This window comes from Dipodomys merriami, unplaced genomic scaffold, assembly GCF_024711535.1.
Source record: "Dipodomys merriami isolate MVZ:Mamm:240054 unplaced genomic scaffold, mDipMer1.0.p SCAF_7, whole genome shotgun sequence".
Taxonomy (NCBI): Eukaryota; Metazoa; Chordata; class Mammalia; order Rodentia; family Heteromyidae; genus Dipodomys; species Dipodomys merriami.
The window spans coordinates 16,722,650-16,748,006 of record NW_027206290.1 but is presented as its reverse complement, the minus strand read 5'-3'; the positions used below and the strand labels follow the sequence as shown (position 1 = coordinate 16,748,006).

Sequence of the window (25,357 nt, the reverse complement as noted above, 5' to 3'; positions counted from 1 at the left end):
TCAGATGTGCTACAAGACTGGAGTTGGCTAATGTGTCGTCTATCTCCAGATTCAGTGTGACTGCTTGGATCAGGTCACCTGGTAGCCCTGAAAATAGGTTGAGAAGCTACAGTAGTCTTTCATATCCCCTACACAATGCAACATGTGCATTAAAAATTACAGTTAAGTGAAATGAAGAACAGGCATAGACTTTTGAAAACTGAATCAAGCTGGGCGCCCGTGGCTCACTCCTGTAATCCTTGCTACTCAGGAGGCTGAGATCTGAGGACTGCGGTTCAAAGCCAGCCTGGGTAGGAAAGCCCATGAGAATCTTATCTTCAATAAACCACCAAAAAAGTGGAAGTTACACTGTGGCTCAAGTGGTAGAGTGCTAGCCTTGAGCTGAAGATCTGAGGGACAGCACCCAGGTTCAGAGTTCAGGCCCATGACCAACAACAACAACAACAAAAGAAAATTGGATCAAATGCTTAGGGAGATGTTTTTGTCTCAACACACTTTCCTGCTCTGGCTGGCTTTTGAGATCCTCAGGTCTTAGCCTCCTGACTAGCTAGAATCACAGGTGTGAATTACTAGTACCAAGAACTTTGGCTCACTTTTTTTTTTTTTTTAAATGTGAACATACTGTACAGAGGAGTTACAATTACATGGGCAGGATAATGCGTACATTTCTTACCAAGCATTGTAGCCTCCTCCTTTGTTTACCCTTCACATCCCTTCCCAGCCTCCCCACTCCCCCCCAATCCCAATCCTTCTCCTTCCCCCCCTTCCCCCTCCCCCCCCTTGGCTCACTTCTTGAGAACAGATGTATCTGATGGGTTAATCTCACTGATTAAGGTTCTTCCCATTGCCAAGACTGGATGAGGGGAGAATACAGCGGTAGGTCCAAGGGGGAGTGAGCAAGCTCTTAAAATATGCCAAACTTCTGAGCAGTAGGGACAGAAAGGGGGTTTCAATACAAGAATCGGAGACTTATCCCACTGCCAAGAATATATCCAGACACCTCCTTTATTTTCTTTCCATTCTCCTACATCTTGTGTGTCACGGTCTCTTCATGGTGCTCTCAATGTATGATTCCAGCAAGAAAATCGTTTCATCCACCTGGATCTCACTGGCATCCAACCTGAGTGGAAAAGGCAAATCATGTTTCCACATTGAAGGCGCATTCAGGATCAGAGGATGGGTAAGGAACATTGCTTGGTTACCGCTGGGAGGAATGGGTGGAAAGCAAAAGGAACAACTGTATCATTCTCCCATTTACTAAGCATCTCAGTGGAACCTGCTAAGAAGGCAAAAGGTGCAGCCTCCATCCTGCAGGGGACGGGTGTAGTATATAGTATATAACCTGAACCTCAAGAAAGAATATCACATGGAAAAGTACAGGCAAAAGGGCTTAATATATATACAATTTTTTTCTTTTTTTTGTGCCAGTACTGGGGCTTGAACTCAGGGCCCCACATTCCCATTTTTTTTTGTCACTCAAGGTTGGCACTCTACCACTTAAGCCAGAGCTCCATTTCTGAATTTTTGCTGGTTAATTGGAGATAAGAGTCTCATGGACTTTTCTACATGGGACTGGCTTGGAACTGTGATCCTCAGATCTCAGCCTCCTGAGTAGCAGCATTAATATGTTTTTGGATGGTGAGACACTGACAATGGCTGAAGCTTAAGGTGATGAGGAAGAAGGGAACGTCTTTAACCTAGTAAGTGCCCTTAGGAACAACCACAGCTAATATCTTTTTTCTCCCCACAGTACTGGGGTTTGAAATCAGCACCTCACACTTGATAGACAGGTATTCTACTGCTTAGCCATGCCTCTAGCCCTTTCCTACAATGTTTTGTACATGCTACTGTGTCTAGCTTCCTCCACTGAAATGTTGTTCAAGGACTTTTTTTTTTGTCGGTTGTGGGGCTTGAACTCTGGGTCTGAGCGTTGTCCCTCAGCTCTTCAGCTCAAGGCGAGCGCTCTACCACTTGAGCTACAGTGCCACTTCCAGTTTTCAGAGTGTTTATTGGAGATAAGTTTCACAGACTTTCCTGCCCGGGCTGGCTTTGAACCACGATCCTCAGATCTCAGCCTCCTGAGTAGCTAGTATTACAGGTGTGAGCCACCAGTGCCCAGCTTGTTCAAGGACTTTCTGCTTGGCTTGGCAAACTGATTCTCCCAACATCAGCCTCCTTTGTAGCTAGGATGATGGATGCACATAATTGTGCCTAGCAGCTACAGTTGACAGGAGGTCTTGTGTATGCCTGATCTCAGCCTCATTCTTCTTCTTTTTTTTTTGGTGCCTGTCAGGGCTTGAAAACAGAGCCTAGAGGGTCTAGCCAGGGCAACTAGACAAGGAAAAGAAAAAAGGCATCTAGATTAAAAAGAAAGAAACAGAACTATCTGTAATTCATAGATATCCTATGATGTCATAGGATATCTATGAATCCACTGAAAACAAATCCACTGAAAAAAAAAAAGACTGGAATAAATTTAGAATAAATCTAAGGACATAAAGTCCAAACACAAAAATCAGTTATTTTGGGGCTGGGAAGGTGGCTCAGTTGTAGAGTGCTTGCCTTGCATGCATGAGGCCCTGAGTTTGATTCCTCAGCACCACGTAAGCAAAAAGAAAAAAGCCGGAAGTGGCGCTGTGGCTCAAGTGGTAGAGCGCTAGCCTTGAGCTGAAGAGTTCAGGTCCCATGACCAGACCAAAAAAAAAAAAAAAAAAATCAGTTATTTTTCTCTACATTAGCAGTAAATGATCCACAAATGAACTAAAAGACTAAAGCAGAATAAAATACTTGGATAAAACTTAACAAAAGAGGTGCAAGACTTACAAAACAATAACATATTGTTGAAAGAAATGAAACAAGACCTCAATAAGTGGAAAGACCTATTGTGCTAACAGAATGAAAGACTTAGTATTTAGCATTAGCTGGGTGCCAGTGGCTCACCCCTGTAATCCTAGCTACACCTGAGATCTGAGGATTGTGGTTCAAAGTCAGCCCAGGCAGGAAAGTCTGTGAGACTCTATATCTCTAATTAACCACCAGAAAACTGGAAGTGGCACTATGGCTCAAGTGGTAGAGTGCTTTACCTTGAGCTGAAGAGTGCAGGGACAGTGCCTAAGCCGAGTTCAAGCCCCATGACTGACAAAAAAAAAAAAAAGATTTAGCATTGTCAAGACCTTATGAATGAAGGTGGGTAGTGAAGAGGAGGAAATGAAGATGGAGACAGGAAACTATGGAAGGCCTCTTGTTATGCCAAATCTGGTCTTTTATTGCTGTAAATATGAGAAGTCATTAGATCATTTGCAGAAGAGTGCTATTATCAATAACTGTAAAGATACTAACTTTGAGAGTATTGAGGGAGACGGATAAGAGGGGAAGTCATTGTGAAGGTCTAGGAAAGAGACCAAGATGAAAACCTTCAGTGCTTAGTGAACAGCAGCAGCATAGAGAAGTTGATGATGTCTTCAGAACTACTTATTTAGAGCCAGGCACTAGTGGCTCATGCCTTTAATCCTAACTACTGAGGAGGCTGAGATATGAGGATCATGAGGATCATGGTTCCAAGCCAGCCTGGTCCACGAGACTCTTAACTCTACTTAATCACCAAAAAGCTGCAAGTGGAGATATGGCTCAAGTGACAGAGCATCAGTCTTTAGTGAAAAGGCTAAGGACAGCACTGGCCCTGAGATCAAGCCTCACTACAGGCAGAAGAAGAAAAACATGGCTTATTTAGGAAAATAGGGGGATTAAATTCTATTATAGGAGCTACAGAAGACAATGAGTTCAGGTTTGCCTCTGTTAGTGGGAGGGGTGTCAGGACATCCAGATGGATTTGTCTGGATGGTGTGTTTAAGTGTAGGTCTGAGTTGGAGTCCTTACTTGTTGACATTGCGTTTCAGGGTCTCTAGCTGCTGCCGTTCAGGGGCGGTGATCATTTCCTCTATTTCCTGCAGCTGTACCTCCTCGGCACCGGTGGCCTGCATCGATGCAATGATGGCTTCTACCCTCTGTGACTTCTCTAGCAGTCGCCTGTCAGATAAGCACAGCTCTGAGGTCTGTCCCCTGACTTGTTCCTTATCTCTGCGGCACAGCTTCCCCTGTGCCTGGTCCTCAGTCAAGGTGGGCGTCACCACGTGAGGACAGTTCCTGTCAACTCGGTTACAAAATAACTTCCTCCTGAAACTCCTCCTGCTTCGCTGATGTACTTAAAAAGTGTAGAATGTTTGTACAGTCTCATCAACTTAACCTGAAAATTTGTTTTATTGGATGTTATAAACATAGGTGAAAACCTCAATAGTGGAATCCCCTCTCCCCCTCTATACATAATATAAGAAGATAATAATAATGATAATAATAAAAGAAAGACTTCCGTGGAAATATATTCAAAGGTATATATTCAAAAGCCCATGATTCAATGCAACTATTGCAATATTGTCTCCATTTCCACAGGAAATTCCTTTTCAGGCTTCAAAGCTTGAAAAGTGGAAAAAAGTAAAAAAGGACCCAATTGAAACTGCTACTCACTTGTTCTCTTTGGTTTCAAACTGCCTCCTTTCTATCAAGTTGGCAATGCTCTGAGGAAGGAGAAGGGCAGAAATGCAGGAAGTTTTACTTCAGTAGCTCAGATAAAATGAGCAATGGAGGCATGAAGGATGAAGATTCATGCGGGGTTACCTTGTAGCACCTGTGCAATAACATCCGGGCAGCTGACAGGACATTCACAGTGTATAAATAGAAGGTTCTGGATGGGGCATGGTCTGGCGTTTTGGGAATTTCCTGTTTGTTTACAAAAAGAAAAAGAAGAGAACTTGTGTTGTTCTTCTGAACTCACAAGTTCACCCGCTTCCCTCCAGGGCCACTTAGTCCTCTCTTTAATAATGCCCTCCCTTTCCCCAGTCATTCAGGAGCCATATTATTGCATAATGAGCCATATGAAGGTCCGTCAACTCTGTGACCCTGTTTGTCCTACTTGACTATCAGCACTGAGTGGCAGGAAAGGGAAGGCAACTAATGTGTTCTGAGCACAGTGTGAATTCTATTTGGCCCTTATCTAACTGTGGTATTTTTGGGGTGGTTACTAGAATTTGAACTCAGGGCCTCTAGTTTGTTAAGATAGGCACTCTATCACTGAACCATTCCTCTACATCTTATGATTATTTGAGACAGGGACTCCCTATATAGACTAGGCTGAACTTAACTTTCTCTTTCTTTTCTGATGGTACTGAGGACTGAATTCAGGCCTTAGGCAAGTGCTCAACCACTTGGGCCACGCTCTCTGGCCCTTTGAATTACAAACTTTAGCCATTATGGTCCTTACTGAGGTAGGGGTAAGCTTTATGCCTAGGGTGGACAGGGCTCCATCTTTCTACTCATGTTTCCCCATGTCACTGGGATGACAGGCACATACCACGGTGCCCAACCACTCCTTTGAGATGGAGCCTTTTCCCTGGGCTGGCCTCTAACCTCTAACTTTGATCCCCTTATCTCTGACCCCAAATAAGATAGTAGCTTGAGCTACTGTACCCCATGCTGGCCTAAACTCTTGATCCTCCTGCTTCAATCTCTCCAGTTCTGGGATTACTAGCATTCACCACTTCTCCTGGCCCAAACTATATTATTCTTAGTGCCATTATCTATCACCATTTTACAGAGGGGAAAAAATGATGGTAGAAAGATGCTCAGTGTAACAGGGTAAGAGGCAGAGCTGTGGACTGACGTCACAATCCATCCAACCTACTTCCTCACAAGGCCTTTGACATGGCTCTTTGAGGACCCAGAAGATGCTGTTAATAATTTAACCCACCATGGATTTAAGACACAAAGAAAGGACAGCAATGAGGAGAAAAAAACAAGGATACTTGTGAGGTAGTTTCACGGCTCTTTTGCTTTCTTACTAGGCTGAAGCTCTACATTGTCCTTAAAGTGCTGGCAAGATCTGTTCAGAACTGTTTTCTGTCTTAGAGCTGGAAATGGAGTTTATTGGGCATGGGGCAAGATGTCGGCTTGGGAGTTTCTCTCACTGTAGGTCAGCTTTGCTGGCTGGCAGTCATTACAACTTCGGTTACCTGAAGTGATATGAAATTTTCTGAGAGCATCTTATATAGCATGTCCTTTGCTTCTTTTGCCGGAATCATTGCAAAGTCCTCCACCTGCTTCTGTTCCAGGTGCTTCTTTTGCAAAACTAGACGGAATATTCTGGCACAACGAGAACCAAATCTGGAAAGAAATGAAGTCAGCAAATGGTGGGCTAGCACAGAATTGGGTGGGCTAGCTTTAGCTTGCAGGATGCCAATAGCTCAGAGGGGAACAACAATCAGAGATTTGTGTCCTAGCTCCGCAGGTTGGTGATGGATGCCCTTGTTAATCACGTAAGTCACCTAGTAATTCACGTGAGCGCCACAGTCCTTACTATGCTTTAGACGCTCATTAATTTGCATCATTGGGAATTAAGTAGCAGGCTTTTTTTTTCTTCAGGGTGAAGAATAGTCATATATGGCTTCATGGAAACATCGGACAAAGTGTACCAAGGTGTGCCTACATTGGTTGCTTACATAATGACCAAATTATTTGTTAACTAGGGTTTGACTAGAAGGATTTTACTCCCGTCCCAATAAGGATGACCCCTTACCTCTCCTGTACCACAGACTCCAGCGTAGCGGTGGCCAGGGAAGCTAATGCTTTATGCAGGTCTTTATGTGGACCATTAAGGCGCTTCAGTCATGTTTTTGGTCTGGTCCTTCTGTCCTTGGATTCATTATAGCTAAAGTTTAAATGCTATTATGTTTTCTATATTTTTTCCATTATGGTACAGAAGTTTGTTAAAATTTTAATTTCATGAGCATATTTAAGGGTTTTATCTGAAACCAAGCTTCCTTCCTTCTTGTTTCCCTGTATCCCTCTTCCTCCTTCTTTTCTTCCTTCCTTCTATCCTATCCTCTTTTCTCCCCTCCTTTCCCCCTCCCCTTTTCTGGAGCTGGTACCTAGGGCCTTGTACCTGCTAGACAAGTGCTCTGCTGTCTGAGCTATATCCCTGGGCTTTAAAATTGTTTACTTTTATCATGCATATAGCTTATTCAAAATTCATAGAAAATAGAAAGTACTTCAATTTCCTAACTTACTTAGTATATTGAGTACTACCCAAATCTGTGTTCATGAGTCACCATTCTGTTTCAAAGCTCAGGCTGCCTGACTATAAAGATAATTGGTAAGGATACTGATGACATACATTCCTCCACCACTGTCGCCAGACTTTCCAACAAATTCTAGCTATGAGAGAGAGAGAGAGAGAGAGAGAGAGAGAGAGAGAGAGAGAGAGAGAGAGAGAGAGAGAATGTTAACTGATTCTGCTGGCAATGGAGCAAATCTGAAGCAAGGGTCTGAAGCAGGTAGTCTTCCTGTCAGATGATGTTAGAGAAAACTTCTGAGCTGTTAGGTAGAAAATGAGGCTACAGGGTAATAATACTAGATTACCAGTGGCAGAAACAAATTATCAACGAACCACAGGGGAGAAAGGTAAAACAGGACTTACTGGATCATCTGCCAGCAGAGTGAGGTACTGATCAAGAACTTGCTTGGAGATGTTGTAGCCAACAGGCAGGGATCTGAAGATCTATGGAGCAAAAAGACACACGGAAATTGGGCTTGAGAATGTATCAAAAGAAAAGGTGGGCTCATTTTAGATTTAAAAAGTATCAAATAAAAACAAAAATATCTGAAGGTATTCCTAGTGGCATTGTTTGTAAAAATATAAAACAAGAAACGATCCACATGCCCAGGGATAAGGAATTAATTAAAAGAAAGTACAGCCAAGGGTGGTATTATACTCCTGTAATCTCAGCTACTCAGAAGCCTAAAGCCCGAGAAACATGAGTTCAGGCCTGGGTAAGTAGCTTCTTGAGAGGGTGAGCTTAGGATCACAGCTGAGGGCCAGCCTGGGCAGTTTTCAAGACACGTCAACTGACAGCTGGGCACGGTAGCATGGCCTCTAACCTTACTATGATGGATAGGCAAAAACAGATGATTGCAACCCAGGAATGTACCCAGTTAGGAATTGAGACCCTATCTTAAAAATAACCACTGTGGGGGCATGGCTCAAACAGTAGAGTGCCTATGTAGCAAATGCAAGGCCCTGAGTTCAAATCTCAGTACTTCAAAAAAAAAAAAAAGATCTGGGGAAGAGAGCACCACTGGTTCACACCTAGCTATTCAGGAGGCTGAGATCTGAGGATCACAGTTCAAAGCCAGCCTGGGCAGAAGTCTATGATATCTACAATTAACCACCGAAACACTGGAAGTGGAGCTGTGGTTCAAGTGGTAGAGTAGCAGCCTTGAGCACAAAAGCTCAGGGACAGCACCCAGGCCCTGAATTCAAGCTCCATGACGAACAATTAAAAAAAAAAAAGTCTGGCTATACACCTATAATCCTAGCACTTGGCATGCTAAACTAGGAGAATCGTGGATTCTAGTCTAGCCTATGTATAAGGAGACCCAGTCTTTTTTTTTTTTTTTTTTTTCAAAAAAGGTCTGCATAAAGGTACATACTAAACTATTAAGAGGGATCGTTAGGAGCTGGGATTATGCAAAACTATGTATGAAATGTAAAATTCTAGTATATTACAAACAATTACAAAGTACAGATCTTACAGGTCTAGTTTAGCAAGTATCGATAATTGTATGTACCCATATAACGACCAGTTGCAAGATCTAGAACAGTTCTACCACTCCTGAAAGCTTGGCAAACTAATGGTACAGAATTATCTATTCCTATTTTGAAATGATCTATTCCTATTTTTTACCTATTTGAAAATAGGTCATCTAGCTACTTTTGTCATGAGAAAAAAACATATTTACATTTGCTCTTTTGTTTTTGTTTTGGTTTTGGTCGGTCATGGGGCTTAAACTCTGGGCCTGAGCGCTGTCCCTCAGCTCTTCAGCTCAAGGTTAGTGCTCTACCACTTGAGCCATAGAGCCATTTCCGGTTTTCTTGGAGATAAGAGTTTCACGGACTTTCTTGAACCGCAATCCTCAGATCTCAGCCTCCTGAGTAGCTAGGATTACAGGCGTAAGCCACTGGCGCCCGGCTTTACATTTGTTCTATAGCAAGTTAGAAACTTAAAAACAACAGGGGCTGGGAAGGTAGCTCAGTGGTAGAGTGCTTGCCTTGCATGCATGAGGCCTTGGGTTCGATTCCTCAGCACCACACAAGCAAAAAGAAAATAGCTGGAAGTGGCGCTGTGGCTCAAGTGGTAGAGCGCTAGCCTTGAGCTGAAGAGCTGAGGGACAGTGCCTAGGCCGAGTTCAGGCCCCACAACCGGACCCCCCCCCCAAATATGCAAAATATTAAAATTAATAGACTGAAAAAAGTATAAGGGATGAAATAATGCCTGCATAAAATGTGCTGCCGGCAAGGTCTCCGTAGGTTGTCCAACTTGGCTTTGAACTCTGGGCTCAAGCAATTCTCCTGCCTCAGCCTCCCAAGTAGCTGGGACTAGAGGCTATACCACCACATCTGACTACTAAAGTCTTTTTCTTTTCTTTATTATTACTGTTATTATTATTATTTTGGTTGGTAGTGGGGCTTGAACTCAGGATCTGGGTGCTGTCCCTCAGCTCTTTTGTTCAAAGTTAGCTCTCTACCACTTTGAGCAACAATACCACTTCCAGTTTTCGGGTGATTAACTGGATATAAGAGTCTCATGGACTTTTCTGCCTGGGCTGTCTTTGAACTGCGATCCTCAGATCTCAGCCTCCACAGTAGCTAGGATTATAGGCATGAACCACCAGTTCCTGATTCTTCTTTGAACTGCGATCCTTAGATCTCAGCCTCCAGAATAGTTAGGATGGGCACCTGGCCCCTATATTCTTAAAATGATTCAGGGATACATTGTACTTGACAGATATTAGTTTTGTAAAAGTTGGATCCTAAGGGACCAAATATTTCTTGGCCCTTCTGCGAACAACAGAAACTTTCCCAAGTCTCAGGTTTGTGAGAAACTAGCACAGAGCAGGTCACTTACTTCATTGGAAGACAGCGGCTGGGTGAAGGGGGCGCTGGAAGGAGTGGTGACCTCACTCATCCGGAGCATGGTCCGCACGATCTCGCTGCTGGTCTGTGTTTGAAAAGTAAACTGGAATTCAGAATTTCTTGCTGTTGACCCTGGGTATGTGGAAGTGCTCACTGCTGGTCCCCAAGTGAAAGACCCTGTTTCCTGTTGGCCCTTGATGAGAGCCCACTTAGATATTACCTGGTCCATCCTGTTGGCAACTGCGCTCACAATAGCTTGGTCCCTGAAGTGTTGGTGGAATCTGTCAAGGTTGATCTGCCAATAAATCCCATCGTCTGGAATGGGCTTAGGAGGAGAAAAGGGGTTGGAGAAACATTTAAGACAATGTGGCGCTCAGAATCAACTGTTTATCATTTCTAACCCAATCCCTCCCTCCCTTCCTTTCACATACTGGAGTTTGAACTCAGGCCTTAAGCTTACTTACTACTCGAAGGCTCTACCACTTGAATTATGCCATCAACCCCCAATCTAGTTTCTTAAGCTAGAAACTTAAGTAATTTTCCCCAAACTTTTGCTCTCTATTATCTATCATTCCAATACTAAACATGATCTACTCTTTACGTTTATCAGATATCTATCTTTTTGGTTTGGGGAAGAGACTTGAATTCACGGCCTCATGTTTCCATGCTTTTTCACTCAAGGCTAGTGCTCTACCACTTGATAACTCCACTCCTGGCTTTTTGGTGATTAATTGGAGATGAGTTGCATGAACTTTCTTTAGGGGCTAGCTTTGAGCCTTGTTCCTCAGATCTTAGCCTCCTGAGTAGCTGAGATTACAGGCCTGAGCACTGGTGCCTGGTTGGACATGCTAATTTTGAATGATGCTGAACAGGTGTCTAAATTTAAGGGTTCAAACCTATGTGTAACTTCCTAGACTCACTTCTCACTACTGGCTCTAGCAGGTCTAAATGTTCCAGACACAATGAACAGCTTACAATTTCTTCTACTTCTATTTTTCATAAGCTATAACCTCTGTTCAGTGCATGAAACTGAGCTTGAGAGAGGAGCCCACAATGAAGTTTACGCTACATTGTTCAACTATGACTTCCATAATCCTACTACTTCTTAGCTCAGGAAACTTTAAGCTCTCTTCTGGTCTTCCTCTTCCTGGCCTGCCTCAGGTTAAGATTCCTAATCAGGAAGCCCAAATCACCTGTCTGTCATCTGTGTGTTTCCGCTTCTTGGCCCTGGGCTCCCCAGCAGCATCCTCATCAGATGATCTCCTCCTTTTGCCTTTCCCTACCAAGTAACCAACCAATAGTTAGGCTGCATACCATATGATGTCAGGACCTGAGAGCAAGTCCTCTCTCTCTTTTTTTTTTTTTGCCAGTCTTAGGGCTTAAACTCAGAATCTGAGTGCTATCCTTGACCTTTTATGCTCAAGGCTAGTGCTCTACCAATTGAACCACAACTCCACTTCTGGCTTTTGGGGGGCTTAATTGGATATAGGAGTCTCATGGAGTTTACTAATTGGGGCTAGCTTTGAACCACGATCTTCAGATCTTAGACTGCTCCCCGGTAGCGAGGATTCTAGATATGAGCCACTGGCACCTAGCTCACAAGTGTCTCTTCATCCCAAAGACATCTACACACATCTGCCTCCAGGTCAGTGTTTTTTAGTAGGCTGAGAAGTTAAGTCTCAATGTCAATTATGACAATCTCTGAAACTCAGCATCCTCAAAAAGCAACTCACAATTTTTCTCTCCACACTGTCTTTTTCCAACCCTTCCTTCACATGAACAGCACCATTATTCTACCACATGTGCAAGTCAGAAACAGCTATCAAAGATACCATTCTTTCTTTTTTCCCCTTTGATATGGCTGCTTGAACACAAGGACCTGGGTGCTGTCTCTTAGCTCTTTTGTTCAATGCTGGCAGTATACACCTTGAACCATAGCTCACTTCCAGCTTTTTGATGGTTATTTGGAGATAAGAGTCTCTCAGACTTAACTGCCCAGGCTAACTTCAAAATGTGACCTTCAGATCTCAGCCTCCTGAACAGCTAGGATTATAGGCATCAGCCAATAGCATGTGGCTTGATCAGTATCTTATTCATTTAATAATCAGTGAAAAAGAATCTACAATTAGTGCAAGTCACAATTCTATTGAGAAAATTCCTTACCTATCAGGGTCAGTTTAGGAATCAGGTACATGTCCTTTTCATGAATGACAAGGGTAGGGGCAGGTGGTGGAGGCCCAGTGTCTAAGTTCTCAGAGTCAGGAACCAAGGGGCAGCGTTGTACAAAGTGTGTGTCTGCCAGTCGTACAAATGTGTTTGATACTTCAGCATAGTCCATGGTCTTGCCATCTGTGCAATAGCAAGAGAGAGGCGGGTAAGGTGGTGTGAGACAGCAGGGTTACTTCTGCAGCCAGTTAATCTATGCGTAACAGCTGTCGATGCAGCACTAACCCTCCATGGTCTCTGTGAGCCGGTCTGCCACTTTCTTCACAACAGCGGACATTGTCATTTTGCCATTCAGCAGGAGCTCCTCAACAATCAGCTCTCCGGTGTCACTGTACAGCGTTTTGGTGGTGTAGATATACCGGGGGTACCTAAGCATTCGCAACACCCGGCTGCACTGGGCTTCATACTCCACCACGCCACGTTTGTGCACTTGGTATATCACCAGGTTATGCTGGATGAGGACACACAGGGCTTTTTTCACCTATGATAGACCAAGAGAAAGAATGGAAAGACCTGAAGACATTATTGCTGGCAATATCTTGCCCAATAGCTTTTTCTTTGTGCCTGTTTTGGGCTGGAACTCAAGGCTTGGGCACTGTCCCTGAGCTTTTTCACTCAAGGCTAGTGCTCTACCACCTTGAACCACTTTCTAGCTTTTTCACTAACATCTGGCACCCTACCACTTGAGCCACTCTTCCAGTCTAATGTTTTGCTGGTTAACTGGGTTGGCTTTGAATTGAGATTCTAAGATTTTACTCTCTAGAGTAGCTATGACTGCAGGCATGAGCCACCTGCGCCCAGCCTATAGCACCGGGATGGTTAGAAAAGAATCTATTTCTCTGTTGGCATAAGCTAATAAAAATCAAGTATTGATGGAAGAAAGTATGTTGTTCATATTTCTGTCACCTTTATCTTTCACACTACAATTTCCTTTCCTTCTATTGTTCTAATCTTTTTTTTTTTATTGTTCTAATCTTTTAAAGGTGGAACTGATTAGTAGACTCACTGTGAATAGGGCATACTTTATTCACAAGGGAAGACAAAGACAAGGGAAGTGCAGAGATTTACTTAAGAACTAGGAACATCTTAAGAAGAAATACCTCAAAGTCTGAGTATTAATTTCTTTTCCCCCAGATAACATTATTCTGATCTTTGGGGCTGGCTTGAGGAGTATAACAATATTCAAACACAGATGAAGGAAATTAATAAGTGAACAAGTTGACATTATGTAAACATACCTGATCCACGGATGTTCCTGTGTCATGGGCAATTACTCTAAGTGGCTGACTGCCAGTTCTGATTAGGTGGGCTCCGATTTTTTCTACAATCTCTCCAAAATGCTCTTGCAGCAACAAAGAACACAGTTTAATTTCTGCTTGAGTCATTTTATAGGTAAGTCTCAGAGCTAGGGGAAAAAAAAAGTAAAAATTCATATATTCTTTCTAGAGGGCAATTTGTGTGTGTGTGTGTGTGTGTGTGTGTGTGTGTGTGTGTGTGTGTGTGCGCACATGCTGATAAGGCTTGAACTCAGGGCCTCATGCTCTCACTGGGCTGTGTGTGTGTGTATGTGTGTGTGTGTGTGTGTTTACCATGGGACTTGAACCTAGGGCCTGGGCGCTGTCCCTGAGCATTTTCAGCTTAAAGCTAGAGCTACTTTGAGCACAGCACCATTCTCACTGGGCTTTTTTGATCAAGGCTGGTGCTCTCACTTGAGCCATACCCTCCACTTCCAGCCTTCTGCTGGTTAATTGGAGAGTCTCAAGGGCTTTTCTACCTAGGGTGACTTGCAACTCTGGTCCTCTGACCTCAGCCTCTTCAGTAACTGGTTTGGAGGGCAATTTGACAACACATACTAAAAGCTTTAAAACTGTTACTATATCAACCTAAACATTTTATTATTTTATTATTTATGTGTATGTGCTAGTCTTAGGGCTTGAATTCAGAACCTGGGCACTATCTCTGAACTTTCTGTTCAAAGCTGGCACTCTACCACTTGAGCCACAGTTCTAATTCAGGCTTTATGGTAGTTAACTGGAGATAAGAATCTTATAGACTTTCCTGTCTAGGCTGGTTTTAACCACAATCCTTAGATCTCAGCTTCTAGAGCAGCAAGAATTACAGGAGTGAGCCACAGGCTACCAGTAAGAAATTTCAATTTCTCGGGGGCTGGGGAGGTGGCTCAGTGGTAGAGTGCTTGCCTTGCATGCATGAGGCCCTGGGTTCGATTCCCCAGCACCACATAAGCAAAAAGATAAAAGCCGGAAGTGGCGCTGTGGCTCAAGTGGTAGAGCGCTAGCCTTGAGCTAAAAGAGCTGAGGGACAGCGCCCAGGCCCAGAGTTCAGGCCCCACGACTGGACCCCCCCCCCCAAAAAAAAAAAAGAAATTTCAATTTCTTTTGTATGGCAACATTGGGGCTTGAACTCATGACCTGTGCAGTTCCTTAGCTTTTTTGCAAGGATAGCACTCTACCACTTGAGCTATGACTCTACTTCCCAATTTTATTTTAGATACTCTCTTCCAAGGAAATAATGTCACTGATTCTCCTTACAACACCGACATACTGAAATAATATATTTTATTTTATTATCTTTAGGTGGTTGTACAAAGGGGTTCCAATATGCCAATTCATGATCATAATGTATCTTGATCAGTGTCTGAAGCAATGAGTAACAATTTAAGAAAGTTACAGTAAATACTCCTCATTTATGGATGCATTACATGCAGTTTCCCCCAAAGATTGCCAAAAATAAATGAAATTTCGAAAACAAAAATTTGCATTATGTAGCTCAGTTGATGTGAAGAAACTCTCGTCAGTTCTACATTAATATCATTGAATTTAAATCATTATGTGATCTGCTTAGTGTTTCCTTGCTCTTAATTTTGTATCAAAATCTGTCTCCTCTAAGAAATGGATGGGTGCCCCAAAAGCAAGCTAAAAATTAATGTGTTTGAAGTAACAAAGTAAACATTTTAGACACGTTGAAAGGTGGCATATCTTCAGTGGAATTTGTACATCAGTTTGGGAAAAGTGAATCACACATCCCAAGTGTGAACAGTGTTATTCTGCAAGGGCAGTCTCCTTGGAACCATATTCCAGGAGACTGCAAAGATCTACTGTATACTCATAAAACGGGTTACAATATGCCATCATTTAAGATGATTTAGGGCATGTATTAGCATGAGATTATTCCTACTGCAGTGTAATAGAAGTGACAAAATGAACACTAAACAGGCACGCAATGGAAAAAAGCCTGAAAGGCTAGGCATCAAAATTATTTTTATTATTTTTCCGGTTGTGGGTCTTGAACTCTGGGCCTGGGCCCTGTCCCTCAGCTCTTCAGCTCAAGGCTGGCGCTCTACCACTTGAGCCACTTCCAGTTTTCTGAGTGGCTTATTTGAGATAAGAGTCTCACGGACTTTCTTACCCGGGCTGGTTTTGAACTGTGATCCTCAGATCTTAGCCTCCTGAGTAGCTAGGATTACAGGAGTGAGCCACCGGCGCCCGGCCTCTAATTTCCTTTAATGATTGATGGTTTGACAAGGTGTCACAGACCTAAGATTTCACAAAGAATTAAGGTCACTGTCAACTGATGTCACAGCTCAGGCAGGGTCACCCCCCGATCCACAAAGGAAATGAAGCTCAGAACACGAAATGAGGTGACAGTGTTCGCAGGGAGACAGTCATGTTCTTCGCAGAACAGTATTAAACCATGAAGTGTCTACAACGTGACACTAGACACGCACGGAAATGGGCATCGCTCATCTTGCGCCTACTTCCGGAACACAGCGGCTACCGACCCTTGCCCATTCACTGCCCCCCGTCCCGCGGCCCCGCTGCGGACCGTCTCGGAGATCGCCTCACCCGTAGCCCACCCGTCCACGGAGAAGCAGCTCCACAAACCCTCTCCCATCCTTGCAACACACGCGTTCCCTGGCTCCTCCCTCCCTTCTGCCTAGGGGGCCCTGGCTTTCTCAGGCTCCGGGCCGTCCCGGCCACTCAAGCGTCCTCCACTCACCCCGGCGTGGGAAGCTCCAGGACCAACGCGGTCACGACCCACCCTACGGCTTCCGGAAGCTCGGGTCTGGCGACCAGGCCAGGAGCGCTCCGCTCCCCGGAAGTAGACCGCCGCAGTCCAGGAGGACGCGGAAGTGGGCCGCTCTACCCCGGAGCTTCTGTGGTTTCCGGGGACGCTCTTTCTTTCCTCTCGGTGGCCGGCTGGAGGACCGGCGCCGGGGCTGTTTGAGTTGCCGGCGGGCGGGCGGGCCGCGGCGGGCGGGTTCTCCTCCGCCCCTTCAGAACCGGAGGCGGGCCGCAGGGTCGCGGGGCCCGGTGGGCGGGCAGGCGGACCTCCCTGGGCCCTGAGGGGACACGTGACCGGCCGGCGCGGGCTCCGGAGCGGCCGGCCGGGCGCGCTGAGGCGGCGGCGGCGGCCGGCGCAGCCCCGAGTAGCGGCCTGGCGAGGGACGGGCCCGCTGCCCTCTCGGACCTCCGCGGCGGAGGCGGAAAATGGCGGAGGCTTCGGCGGCCGGGGCCGACGCTGGCGCCGCTGTGGCCACGCACCGCTTTTTCTGCCACTTTTGCAAGGGCGAGGTCAGCCCCAAACTACCGGTAAGAGCCCCTCGCCCCCCGCGGTGGGCGCCGGCGGCGGACGGGGGGGGGGGCTTAGGCCGCGCCCCCCGCTCCCCGGCCTCCCAGCCCCCCAGCTCCCGCCCTCGGGGGGCTCCGCTCCCCAAGTCCCCGGCGCCCGGGCGCTGGCTCGGCCGCTCCTCCCGCCGCCCGGCCCCTGTGTTTTCCTCCCACACCCCGTCTTTTGTGTCTTCCTTGTGGCGAATTGTGGGGCCAGGGTCCCCCGATTTTCTCGCACTCTTCACCTTCCGCCGTGACCTTTCCCCCTCCCCCCTATATTTCCGTCGTGGCTTCCCCCCCTTCCTCGATTTCCTTTCCCACGTTCCCGCAGATCGCCCCCTCCTCAGCCTCCTCTGGAGGCCGGGTGTGAAGGGCTTGCGGGTCCCTGTCGCCGGTCTCTCCCGAAGGACACCCGGAAACGTAGCCGGGGGAGGGCGGGGGTTTTCGGGGTTCGCGTGAAAGTGAAACAGCCGCGTATTCATGACTTGCAGACTAGCGGCGCTTCCTCCGCCGGGGAGGACGCGGCTTGGAGAGACCGGCGCGCCGTGCCAACTTAGTTTTCTTTCGGCGGCTGCTTCTGCTCTTGTCTTTAGTACCGTCTTCTTCACCCACGCTTTCCCTAGCCTCTGCTCACTTCAGGAGAAAAAAAAAAATCCAGGACAAAATGATGGGGACTGTTTGCTCTGACAAGATTGTTTTTCACTAGTGTCTGCCAAACTGTCAGCCGATAGAGGGGGGCGGTGGTGCAATGGTAATAACGTGTCTGCGGCGGCTCGCTGGCCTGTGTCGGCACCCCGAACCCGGAAGCCAACTGTGGGAAGACCTGCCAGTTAATGCGTGCAGCCAGCTGTCTTTAAGGAATTGATTATACTTGTTCTTTTCCTTCGAAGTGTTTCTCTTAAGATAGGTGGCTACATTGTGTGTTTGTGTGTGTGTGTGTGTGTGTGTGTGTGTGTGTGTGTGTGAAAGAGGGTAAGGGAGAGAGTGTGTGTGTGCGCGCACTGGGGCTTGCACTCAGGGCCACAGCTCCAGTTACAGTTCTTTGTTGGTTAATTGGAGATGAGTCTTACAGACTTTCCTGCCCAGGCCGACTTCGAACCGGTATCCTCAGATCTCAGCTTCCTAAGTAGGTAGGATTGCTGGTGTGAGCCACCTGTATCCTGCCTGTAAGAATAATTTGAAAGGCTTTTGGGTGTTTTTCTCAGCCTTTGATGCCTTGAGAGGTTCATGACCTTTGGCTTATTATCTGTCATTCCTAACATAAATTGAGGCTCATGGCAATTGGATAACCTAATGTAACCTTTACACACAAGGTCTGTTGCATGTTCTGGCAATTACTTGGAGAAATATGTGGTTCTTGCTTGTAAGAACCTGACAGTTCCTTTGTAAAGACAAGACAAAACATGGAAAAAGTAACATGAACTCAGCATTGCTTTAGGATGGGGAGAAATTCTGAGAAAGACATCCTTAGGCAATTTCATCCTTATGCAAAGATAGAGTACACTTATATAAAGTAAGATGTCTAAAATGTAAGCAGGCCATATTGTTTATATATATCATATATAATATATACATGTTATGTGTATTTAATATATATGTGGTGGTACTAGACCTTGGGCTTGCTAGATATTCGTTCTACCACTCCAGCCACTCCTTAGCTCTTGCCTTGTGTGTGTGTTGGTTATTTGCCAGATAACATCTTGCCTTATACCTAGTCCAGCCTGGACTTCAGACCCATTGTGTTTCCCTGAACAGCTGGCATTACAAATGTGTATTACTGAGCTCAGCCTTTGCTTAAAATCGGATCTAGAGAACTTGTGGGGGTTTGAACTCAGGACCTCACGCTTGCTTAGCTGGTACTCTACCACTTAAGTGGTGCCTCCAGCCCACCTTTTCTTTTTTGTGTGCTTAGGAGGTACTGGGCTTGAATTCAGAGCTTCTCACTCAGCTTTTTCACTCACTCTTGGCTAGTGCTCTACCTCATGAGTTACACCCACTCCCAAATTTTGCTGGTTAAGTGGAGATAGAGTCTCTCGGACCTTGCTGCCCAACCTGACTTTGGACCACAATCCTCAGATCTCAGACTCCTGAATACGTAGAATTCCAGTTATGTAGTCTGGGCTCAACCTGAACTGTGGTCTCCCCATCTTTGCCTGTCAGATAGTTAAAGGCTTGAGTTATTGTGCCCTATTGTTTTGGAAGGGGATGCAGGGGCAGTGCTGAAAGTCAAACCCAGGCCCTTACAGATGGTAAACATGCATGTCTTCCACAGAGCTACAATCCCTAACCCTTGATTGATTGATTTTCTTTTTTTCTTTTTCTTTTTTTGCCAGTCTTGGGGCTTGAATTCAGGCCTAAGCACTGTCCGTGAACTTCTTTGGCTCAATGCTAGCATTCTACCACTTGAGCCACAGTGCCATTTGTGACTTTTTCTATTTATGTGGTACTGAGGAATGGAACCCAGGGTTTCATGCATGCTAGGCAAGCAATCGACCATTAAGCCACATATCTAGCCCCACCTTTGATTTTTTTGAAACCAGGTCTCTCTACGTAGCTCCAGTAGCTTGAACTCATGATCTTCCTACCTCTTCTTTTTGAGTGCTGGGATTAGAAGTGTGTACCCTACACCCAGCTCGGCAATATCCATTCTATATATAGTCAGTTATTGACTAAAAGGTTACTTAGTGCTTGACAAAGTGAATGAAGGTCGATAATAAGTGTTTTCAGTTTCAGAGATGGGGCATATGATTGATAGCATTGGTGCCATTGGGTGATGTGAGGTGGGAATTTTGAAGGAGAGGCACAATTCAGATTGAGTGTATCAAAGAGCCCGAAGTAATCACTAGTAAGTCATTGTAGTTTGCCTTTTTTTATAAGTGACAAGTAAAGATATATATATATATATATATATATATATATATATATATATTATGGAACATTTGATGTTGGATGGATGAATGTTGTAGAATGGCTCAGATTATTATTTAACATTTACATTAGCTCACATCTTTTTGTTTTTCTTTTTTTTTTTTGTCCGTGGGGCTTGATCTCTGGGCCTGGGCATGTCCCTGAGCTCTTCAGCTCAGCTCAAGGCGAGTACTCTACTACTTGAGCCTTAGTGCCACTTCACGTTTTCCAGGTGGTTAATTGGTGATTAAGAGTCTCACAAGCTTTCCTCTTGCCCGGGCTGACTTTGAACTGTGATCCTCAGATCTCAGCCTACTGAGTAACTAGGATTACAGGTGTGAGCCACTGGCGCCCGGCCTCACATCTTTTATGATGAGAACACTTAAAATGTATACTTAAATGAACTTAAATTTTTTTTTTTTTGGTTGGTTGTGGGGCTTGAACTCTGGGCCTGGGCGCTGTCCTTCAGCTCTTCAGCTCAAAGCTAGTGCTCTACCACTTGAGCTACAGCGCCACTTCCGGTTTTCTGGTGGTTTATTGGAGGTAGGAGTCTCACAGTCTCTCCTGCCCGGGCTGGCTTTGAACCACGATCCTCAGATCTCAGCCTCCTGAGTAGCTAGGATTCCAGGCGTGAGCCACCAGCGCCCGGCTGAACTTAAATGTTTTAGCAGTTTTCAAATTACATATTTTAAAATTTAATATAAATTAAAATTTTTTAATATATTGTTATTAACTATAGTCACATGACTTGCAGGGTACTAAATCAGGGTTGTTATGTCTTTTTTTTTTTTAAGAAAGGGTGCAGCAGTATATTAATGAGATTGCTGGTTGTTTCTATATCCTTAATACCAGGTAGTTGTCCTGAAAATGTTGTTTATAAAAATGGCCAGGTGAGTTGTCTCGTTCAATACAAATTTGCTTCTGTAAATACTGGCAATGTGACCAACATATGATGCATCTTTACTATATAGGACAAGACTGGAAAATTATACTTGAGCTATTCTTTCAAGTCCTTTTTGCTTTGGTTATTTTTGGGATAGGGCTTCACATTTTTGCCTAGCCTATGTGGACTGTGATCTTCCTATTTTCCACTGAAATGACAGACTTGCATCATCATGCCCAGTTTTTTTTTTTCTTTTGAGATGAAGGTCTCTTAAACTCTTGCCTAGCTGGCTTTGAACTGTGATCTTCCTGTTTCCTACCTGCTGTGTGGTTTTAATAAACAGGCTTTAACTGCTTACGTCCAGTGGGGAGGTTTTTTCTTAGTGGGGAGGTTTTTTCTTATAGATTTTATGTAAATGTGAGATTCCTTCACTCTCAAGTACCCTACCCCACATAAGGTAGATTTACCTAGTTTCTCTATCTCTTCTTTCTTTCTCTTTCTCCTCCCTCCCTGCCTTCCTTCCTTCCCTCCTTCCTTCCTTTCTTTCTCTCTCCCTTCCTTCCCTTTCCTTTCCTTTCCTTTCCTTTCCTTTCCTTTCCTTTCCTTTCCTTTCCTTTCCTTTCCTTTTTCCTTTCCTTTCCTTTCCTTTCCTTTCCTTTCCTTTCCTTTCCTTTCCTTTCCTTTCCTTTCCTTTCCTTTCCTTTCCTTTTTCCTTTCCTTTTTCCTTTCCTTTCCTTTCCTTTTTCCTTTCCTTTCCTTTTTCCTTTCCTTTTTCCTTTCCTTTCCTTTTTCTTTTCCTTTCCTTTCCTTTTTCCTTTCCTTTCCTTTCCTTTCCTTTCCTTTCCTTTCCTTTCCTTTCCTTTCCTTTCCTTTCCTTTTTCCTTTCCTTTTTCCTTTCCTTTTTCCTTTCCTTTTTCCTTTCCTTTTTCCTTTCCTTTTTCCTTTCCTTTCCTTTCCTTTCCTTTCCTTTCCTTTCCTTTCCTTTCCTTTCCTTTCCTTTCCTTTCCTTGTCATGGAGCTTGAACTCTGGGCCTGGGTGCTGTCCCTCAGCTCTTCAGCTCAAGGTGAACACTCTACCATTTGAGCCACAGCACCATATTCCATTTTCTGGTGGTTAATTTGGAGATAAGAGTGTCACGGACTTTCCTGCCTAAGCTGGCTTTGAACTGCGATCCTCAGATCTCAGCCTCCTGAGTAGGATTACAGGCATGAAGCCACCAGCACCTGCCTACATAGTTTCTAGAACTGAATAACCGATATAGATCTGGCTACCTTTCTTTGGATAGCCAGGCAGTTCATCAGAGTTGAAGGTTTTCATTGTAACTGAATTTGCAACTCTAGAGGTAATTGGCTCTTGTTATGGTACTTAGATGTCAAAAATCCATCACTCATGAGTTCTGTTCTCATTGAACCACAGAGACTGGGTATTGGGTTTACATCAGGGTTGTGTCCCTCTCTTGTTCCTCTGGGCTGGGGATTGAATGCAGGGCCTCAGGCATGCTAGGCAAGTGCTACATCCAAAGCCCTGGATCAGCTTTTACTGTCCCCTCAGTGGGAAGGATTGCTTTCAGAGCTGTTTTATGTGTTACCAAGTTTATTCACCATCTAGCCAAGCCATGTGTGTGTTTCAGCTGGACTAGGCTCATGTGGTTGTACAACTTATTTCTTCTCTGTTTCTCAAATTAGGGTGTAGCACTTTTTGGTACAGTTGAAAGTAGATGCAGGCAGCAGCTGTAGCCTACCCTGAGATTACCCTTAGGTTTTTGTTTAATTTTTTGTCAGTCGTGGGGCTTGAATACAGGGCCCGCCACTGCCCTAGATCACTTTTGCTTAAGGCTAGTGTTCTACCACTTTGAGCCAAGGCTCTACTTCCGGTGTTCAGATGGTTAATTAGAGATAAGAGTCTCACATGGACTTTCTTGCAGGCTGGCTTCAAACTGTGATCCTCATAGTCCTAATCCTATTGCAGGCCTGAGCTACCAGCGCCCCCCAAAGCTTGGATTTCAAAATGAAAGATTTTGATAAAATGGTCTGATGTCCTTGAATTTCATGTTAATATATATGCATGACATATATTAAGATGGTATTGTGTATTTTTTTGGTCATCAGAAGAAATACTTAAAGGAATTCCCCAGAAACCCTTATCTTGTCTGTGTATCCCATGGAGGAACAATGTGAAGCCAAGACCAATGGGGTTACTGTTGTATATCAGGGATGACTGGGTGGGCAGTGTACCAGATGGCTGCGATATGAATGTCACTGTCCTCTCATACCCTGCCCTTCTCTTTTTTTTTTTGGATCCGGTCGTGGGGCCTGAACTCTGGGTCTGGGTGCTGTCCCTCAGCTCTTCAGCTCAAGGCTAGTGCTCTACCACTTGAGCCACAGCGCCACTTCTGGCTTTTTCTTTTTGCTTATGTGGTGCTGAGGAATCGAACCCAGGGCCTCAGGCATGCAAGGCAAGCGCTCTACCACTGAGCCACCTTCCCAGCCCTACCCTGCCCTTCTCTATCAAGATCGTGAGTTTGAGTCTGGTAGTCATCATTACATAAATGACATAAGTCACAGATGAGGCTGGTTCTGAAGTATGTTTTGGGGATCAAGGATCTTCTAGACGCAGATGGGGGAGACCAGATGAGTTAAGAGCTACAGCATATTTCTTACATCTCCCCAATATTATCTCACCTTCTCTGATTAGAAAAGGTCATCCTTATCAATAAAGTATGTTAATCTACCTAGTTTGGCTCATTACCAGGTGCTAAACAGGAAAAACATCCTAGCCATACCATAAGATTAGCTAAGGACTCAGAGTAAGGCTCAAGCGCTAAAGCCCTTGCCTTTAGCAAGCTCTCAGTCCCCAGTATGGGGACTGAACTGAGGGCCTTGCTCTTGCTAGGCAAATATTCTACTATTTGAGCCATGTCCCCCGTCCCTTAACAAGTATATTTTGAAAGTAGTAGCTTTAGTATTTTGAGATCTTTAAGGCTACACTGGTATAAAATGAGGGTGTTGTATTTGAACCTGTAGTTTCAGTATGTGCATGTATATTGTAATGAATATGTTTATTATAGCCTTGAAATTTTACTGACAAGTAAACATACATAGATAATGAAATTTGTTGGGACTTTCTCAGTATGTATGAGGAAGAAAAAAGTCTTAAACTTACTGCACATGAGATTCCTTGTTTTTTTGGGGGAAAACACCTGGGTGTCAGACTTTGGATTTCCTTAGGTTTAGTTGGGTTTTTATGACCTTTTTGTTCAGGGAGAGGTTACTGAGGTCTTTCAAGCAATCAGCTTTGAAGAATTAGAAGATTTAGTTGCTTCCTCTTCTCTGTAGCCAAGGGTTTCAAAATTAGTATGTGAAGTGGGTGTGGTGGCTCGCGCCTTTAATCTTTTTTTGGGGGGGGGGGTCCGGTCGTGTGGCCTGAACTCTGGGCCTGGGTGCTGTCCCAGCTGGGTGCTCTTCAGCTCAAGGCTAGCACTCTACCACTTGAGCCACAGTGCCACTTCCAGCTTTTTTTTCTTCTTTTGCATATGTGGTGGTGAGGAATCGAACCCAGGGCCTCATGCATGCAAGACAAGTGCTCTACCACTGAGCCACCTTCCCAGCCCCTCATGCCTTTAATCTTAGCTACTCAGGAGGGAGAGATCTGAGGATTGCAGTTTCAAACCAGCCCAGGCACGAAACTCAGACTATCTCCAGTGAATCACCAAAAAGCTGGAGGTGGAGCTATGGCTCAAGGTAGAAGTCTGTCAGGTTGTAGAGGTCTAGCCTTGAGCTGAAAGCTCTCAGGGACAGTGGTCCAGGCTCTGAGTTCAAGCACAGGAAATGGGGAGTGGGGGAACAAAAGGAAGGGGTATAGATAATAGCTTTTGTTTTATCTCCGCACAGCTTAGTAGTGAACAATAAAGGATATAGTGTAGAGTAGTGGGTTCCACTAGGGGCAGTTTGCTCCCTAGGGAGACGTTTGGCAATGTCTGTAGATGTTTGTTTGAGCCCAGGCTGTCCTGGGACTTGCTCTGTAGCCCATTATGCTCCTGAGCCTGAGATCCTCTTGCCTCAGCTTACTGAGTGCTGCGATTACAGGTGTATACCACCATGCCTGGCTTTAGACACTTTTGTTTCCACAACTAGAGGGTTGTTGTTTGGAGGATCGCAACTACTATCTAGTGAGTAAAAGCTGGATGCTTCCGGATGCATTCTGTCCACAAGCATAGGACCACACTCACAGCAAATGTCAAGAATGCTGAGGTTGAGAACCTGTGAGTGAAAGGATAGCCATAGCCATTGTCTTCATGTGTTAGTCATGCTTTAAGTGTTCCCCACCCCCAGGGTCGCTTTGGTTTCTTAATTTGGATCCTGATGAGAATTTTCAGTAAGATAATTTTAGCCAAAGCCCCCATGGGAAGGATTATTGAGAACAGAAACTAAGGCTCAGTAGTTGGTGGCTAGGGCAGTGTATGTTGGGGTCACTTTCCTTGTGCTAGTGAGACCAGAGGAATTGGATCACCCATCTCAAGTTATACTCTGTGTGACAACTTTTACAGGTATCTTTTTTTTTTTTTTTTTTGGCCAGTTGGGAAAGAATTAATAACACTGCATGTCATTTAGTAAAACCAGCTGGAAATTCCAATTTAAAAATAAAACAAAAAGAATAATCTTCATGTTTTTACTCTTTCTATAACTGACTTT

The 25,357-nt window shown here is 44.7% G+C and overlaps 2 protein-coding genes across 4 annotated transcripts in view; one reads left to right on the top strand and one right to left on the bottom strand.

Annotated features, from left to right (window-relative positions):
- Nucleotides 1-987: 987 nt before the first annotated feature.
- On the bottom strand, nucleotides 988-16,367 carry Polr3c (RNA polymerase III subunit C). Of its 2 annotated transcripts, XM_070007560.1 has the most exons (16): nucleotides 16,265-16,367; nucleotides 15,674-15,801; nucleotides 13,486-13,652; nucleotides 12,473-12,728; nucleotides 12,185-12,370; nucleotides 11,215-11,300; nucleotides 10,242-10,346; nucleotides 10,014-10,106; nucleotides 7,526-7,606; nucleotides 7,212-7,263; nucleotides 6,626-6,686; nucleotides 6,063-6,213; nucleotides 4,672-4,773; nucleotides 4,522-4,571; nucleotides 3,877-4,026; nucleotides 988-1,120 (listed from the first exon to the last, which is right to left on the bottom strand). In XM_070007560.1, the coding sequence occupies exons 3-16, from the start codon at nucleotides 13,630-13,632 to the stop codon at nucleotides 1,039-1,041; spliced, it is 1,602 nt and encodes a 533-aa protein (XP_069863661.1). In that variant the 5' UTR covers nucleotides 13,633-13,652; nucleotides 15,674-15,801; nucleotides 16,265-16,367; the 3' UTR covers nucleotides 988-1,038. The 2 variants fall into 2 exon arrangements, with proteins under 2 accessions (XP_069863661.1, XP_069863662.1); XM_070007561.1 differs by lacking the exon at nucleotides 15,674-15,801 and having other exon boundaries at nucleotides 16,265-16,335.
- Nucleotides 16,368-16,515: 148 nt separating this feature from the next.
- Rnf115 (ring finger protein 115) overlaps nucleotides 16,516-25,357 on the top strand; it is a 38,964-nt gene continuing 30,122 nt past the window's right edge. Inside the window, exon 1 of one of the 2 annotated variants that reach the window (XM_070007562.1) lies at nucleotides 16,516-16,857. In XM_070007562.1, coding sequence (XP_069863663.1) covers nucleotides 16,756-16,857 — 102 coding nt within the window. In that variant the 5' untranslated portion in view covers nucleotides 16,516-16,755. The remainder of the gene's footprint in view (nucleotides 16,858-25,357) is intronic. The other variant, XM_070007563.1, reaches the window with a different exon arrangement.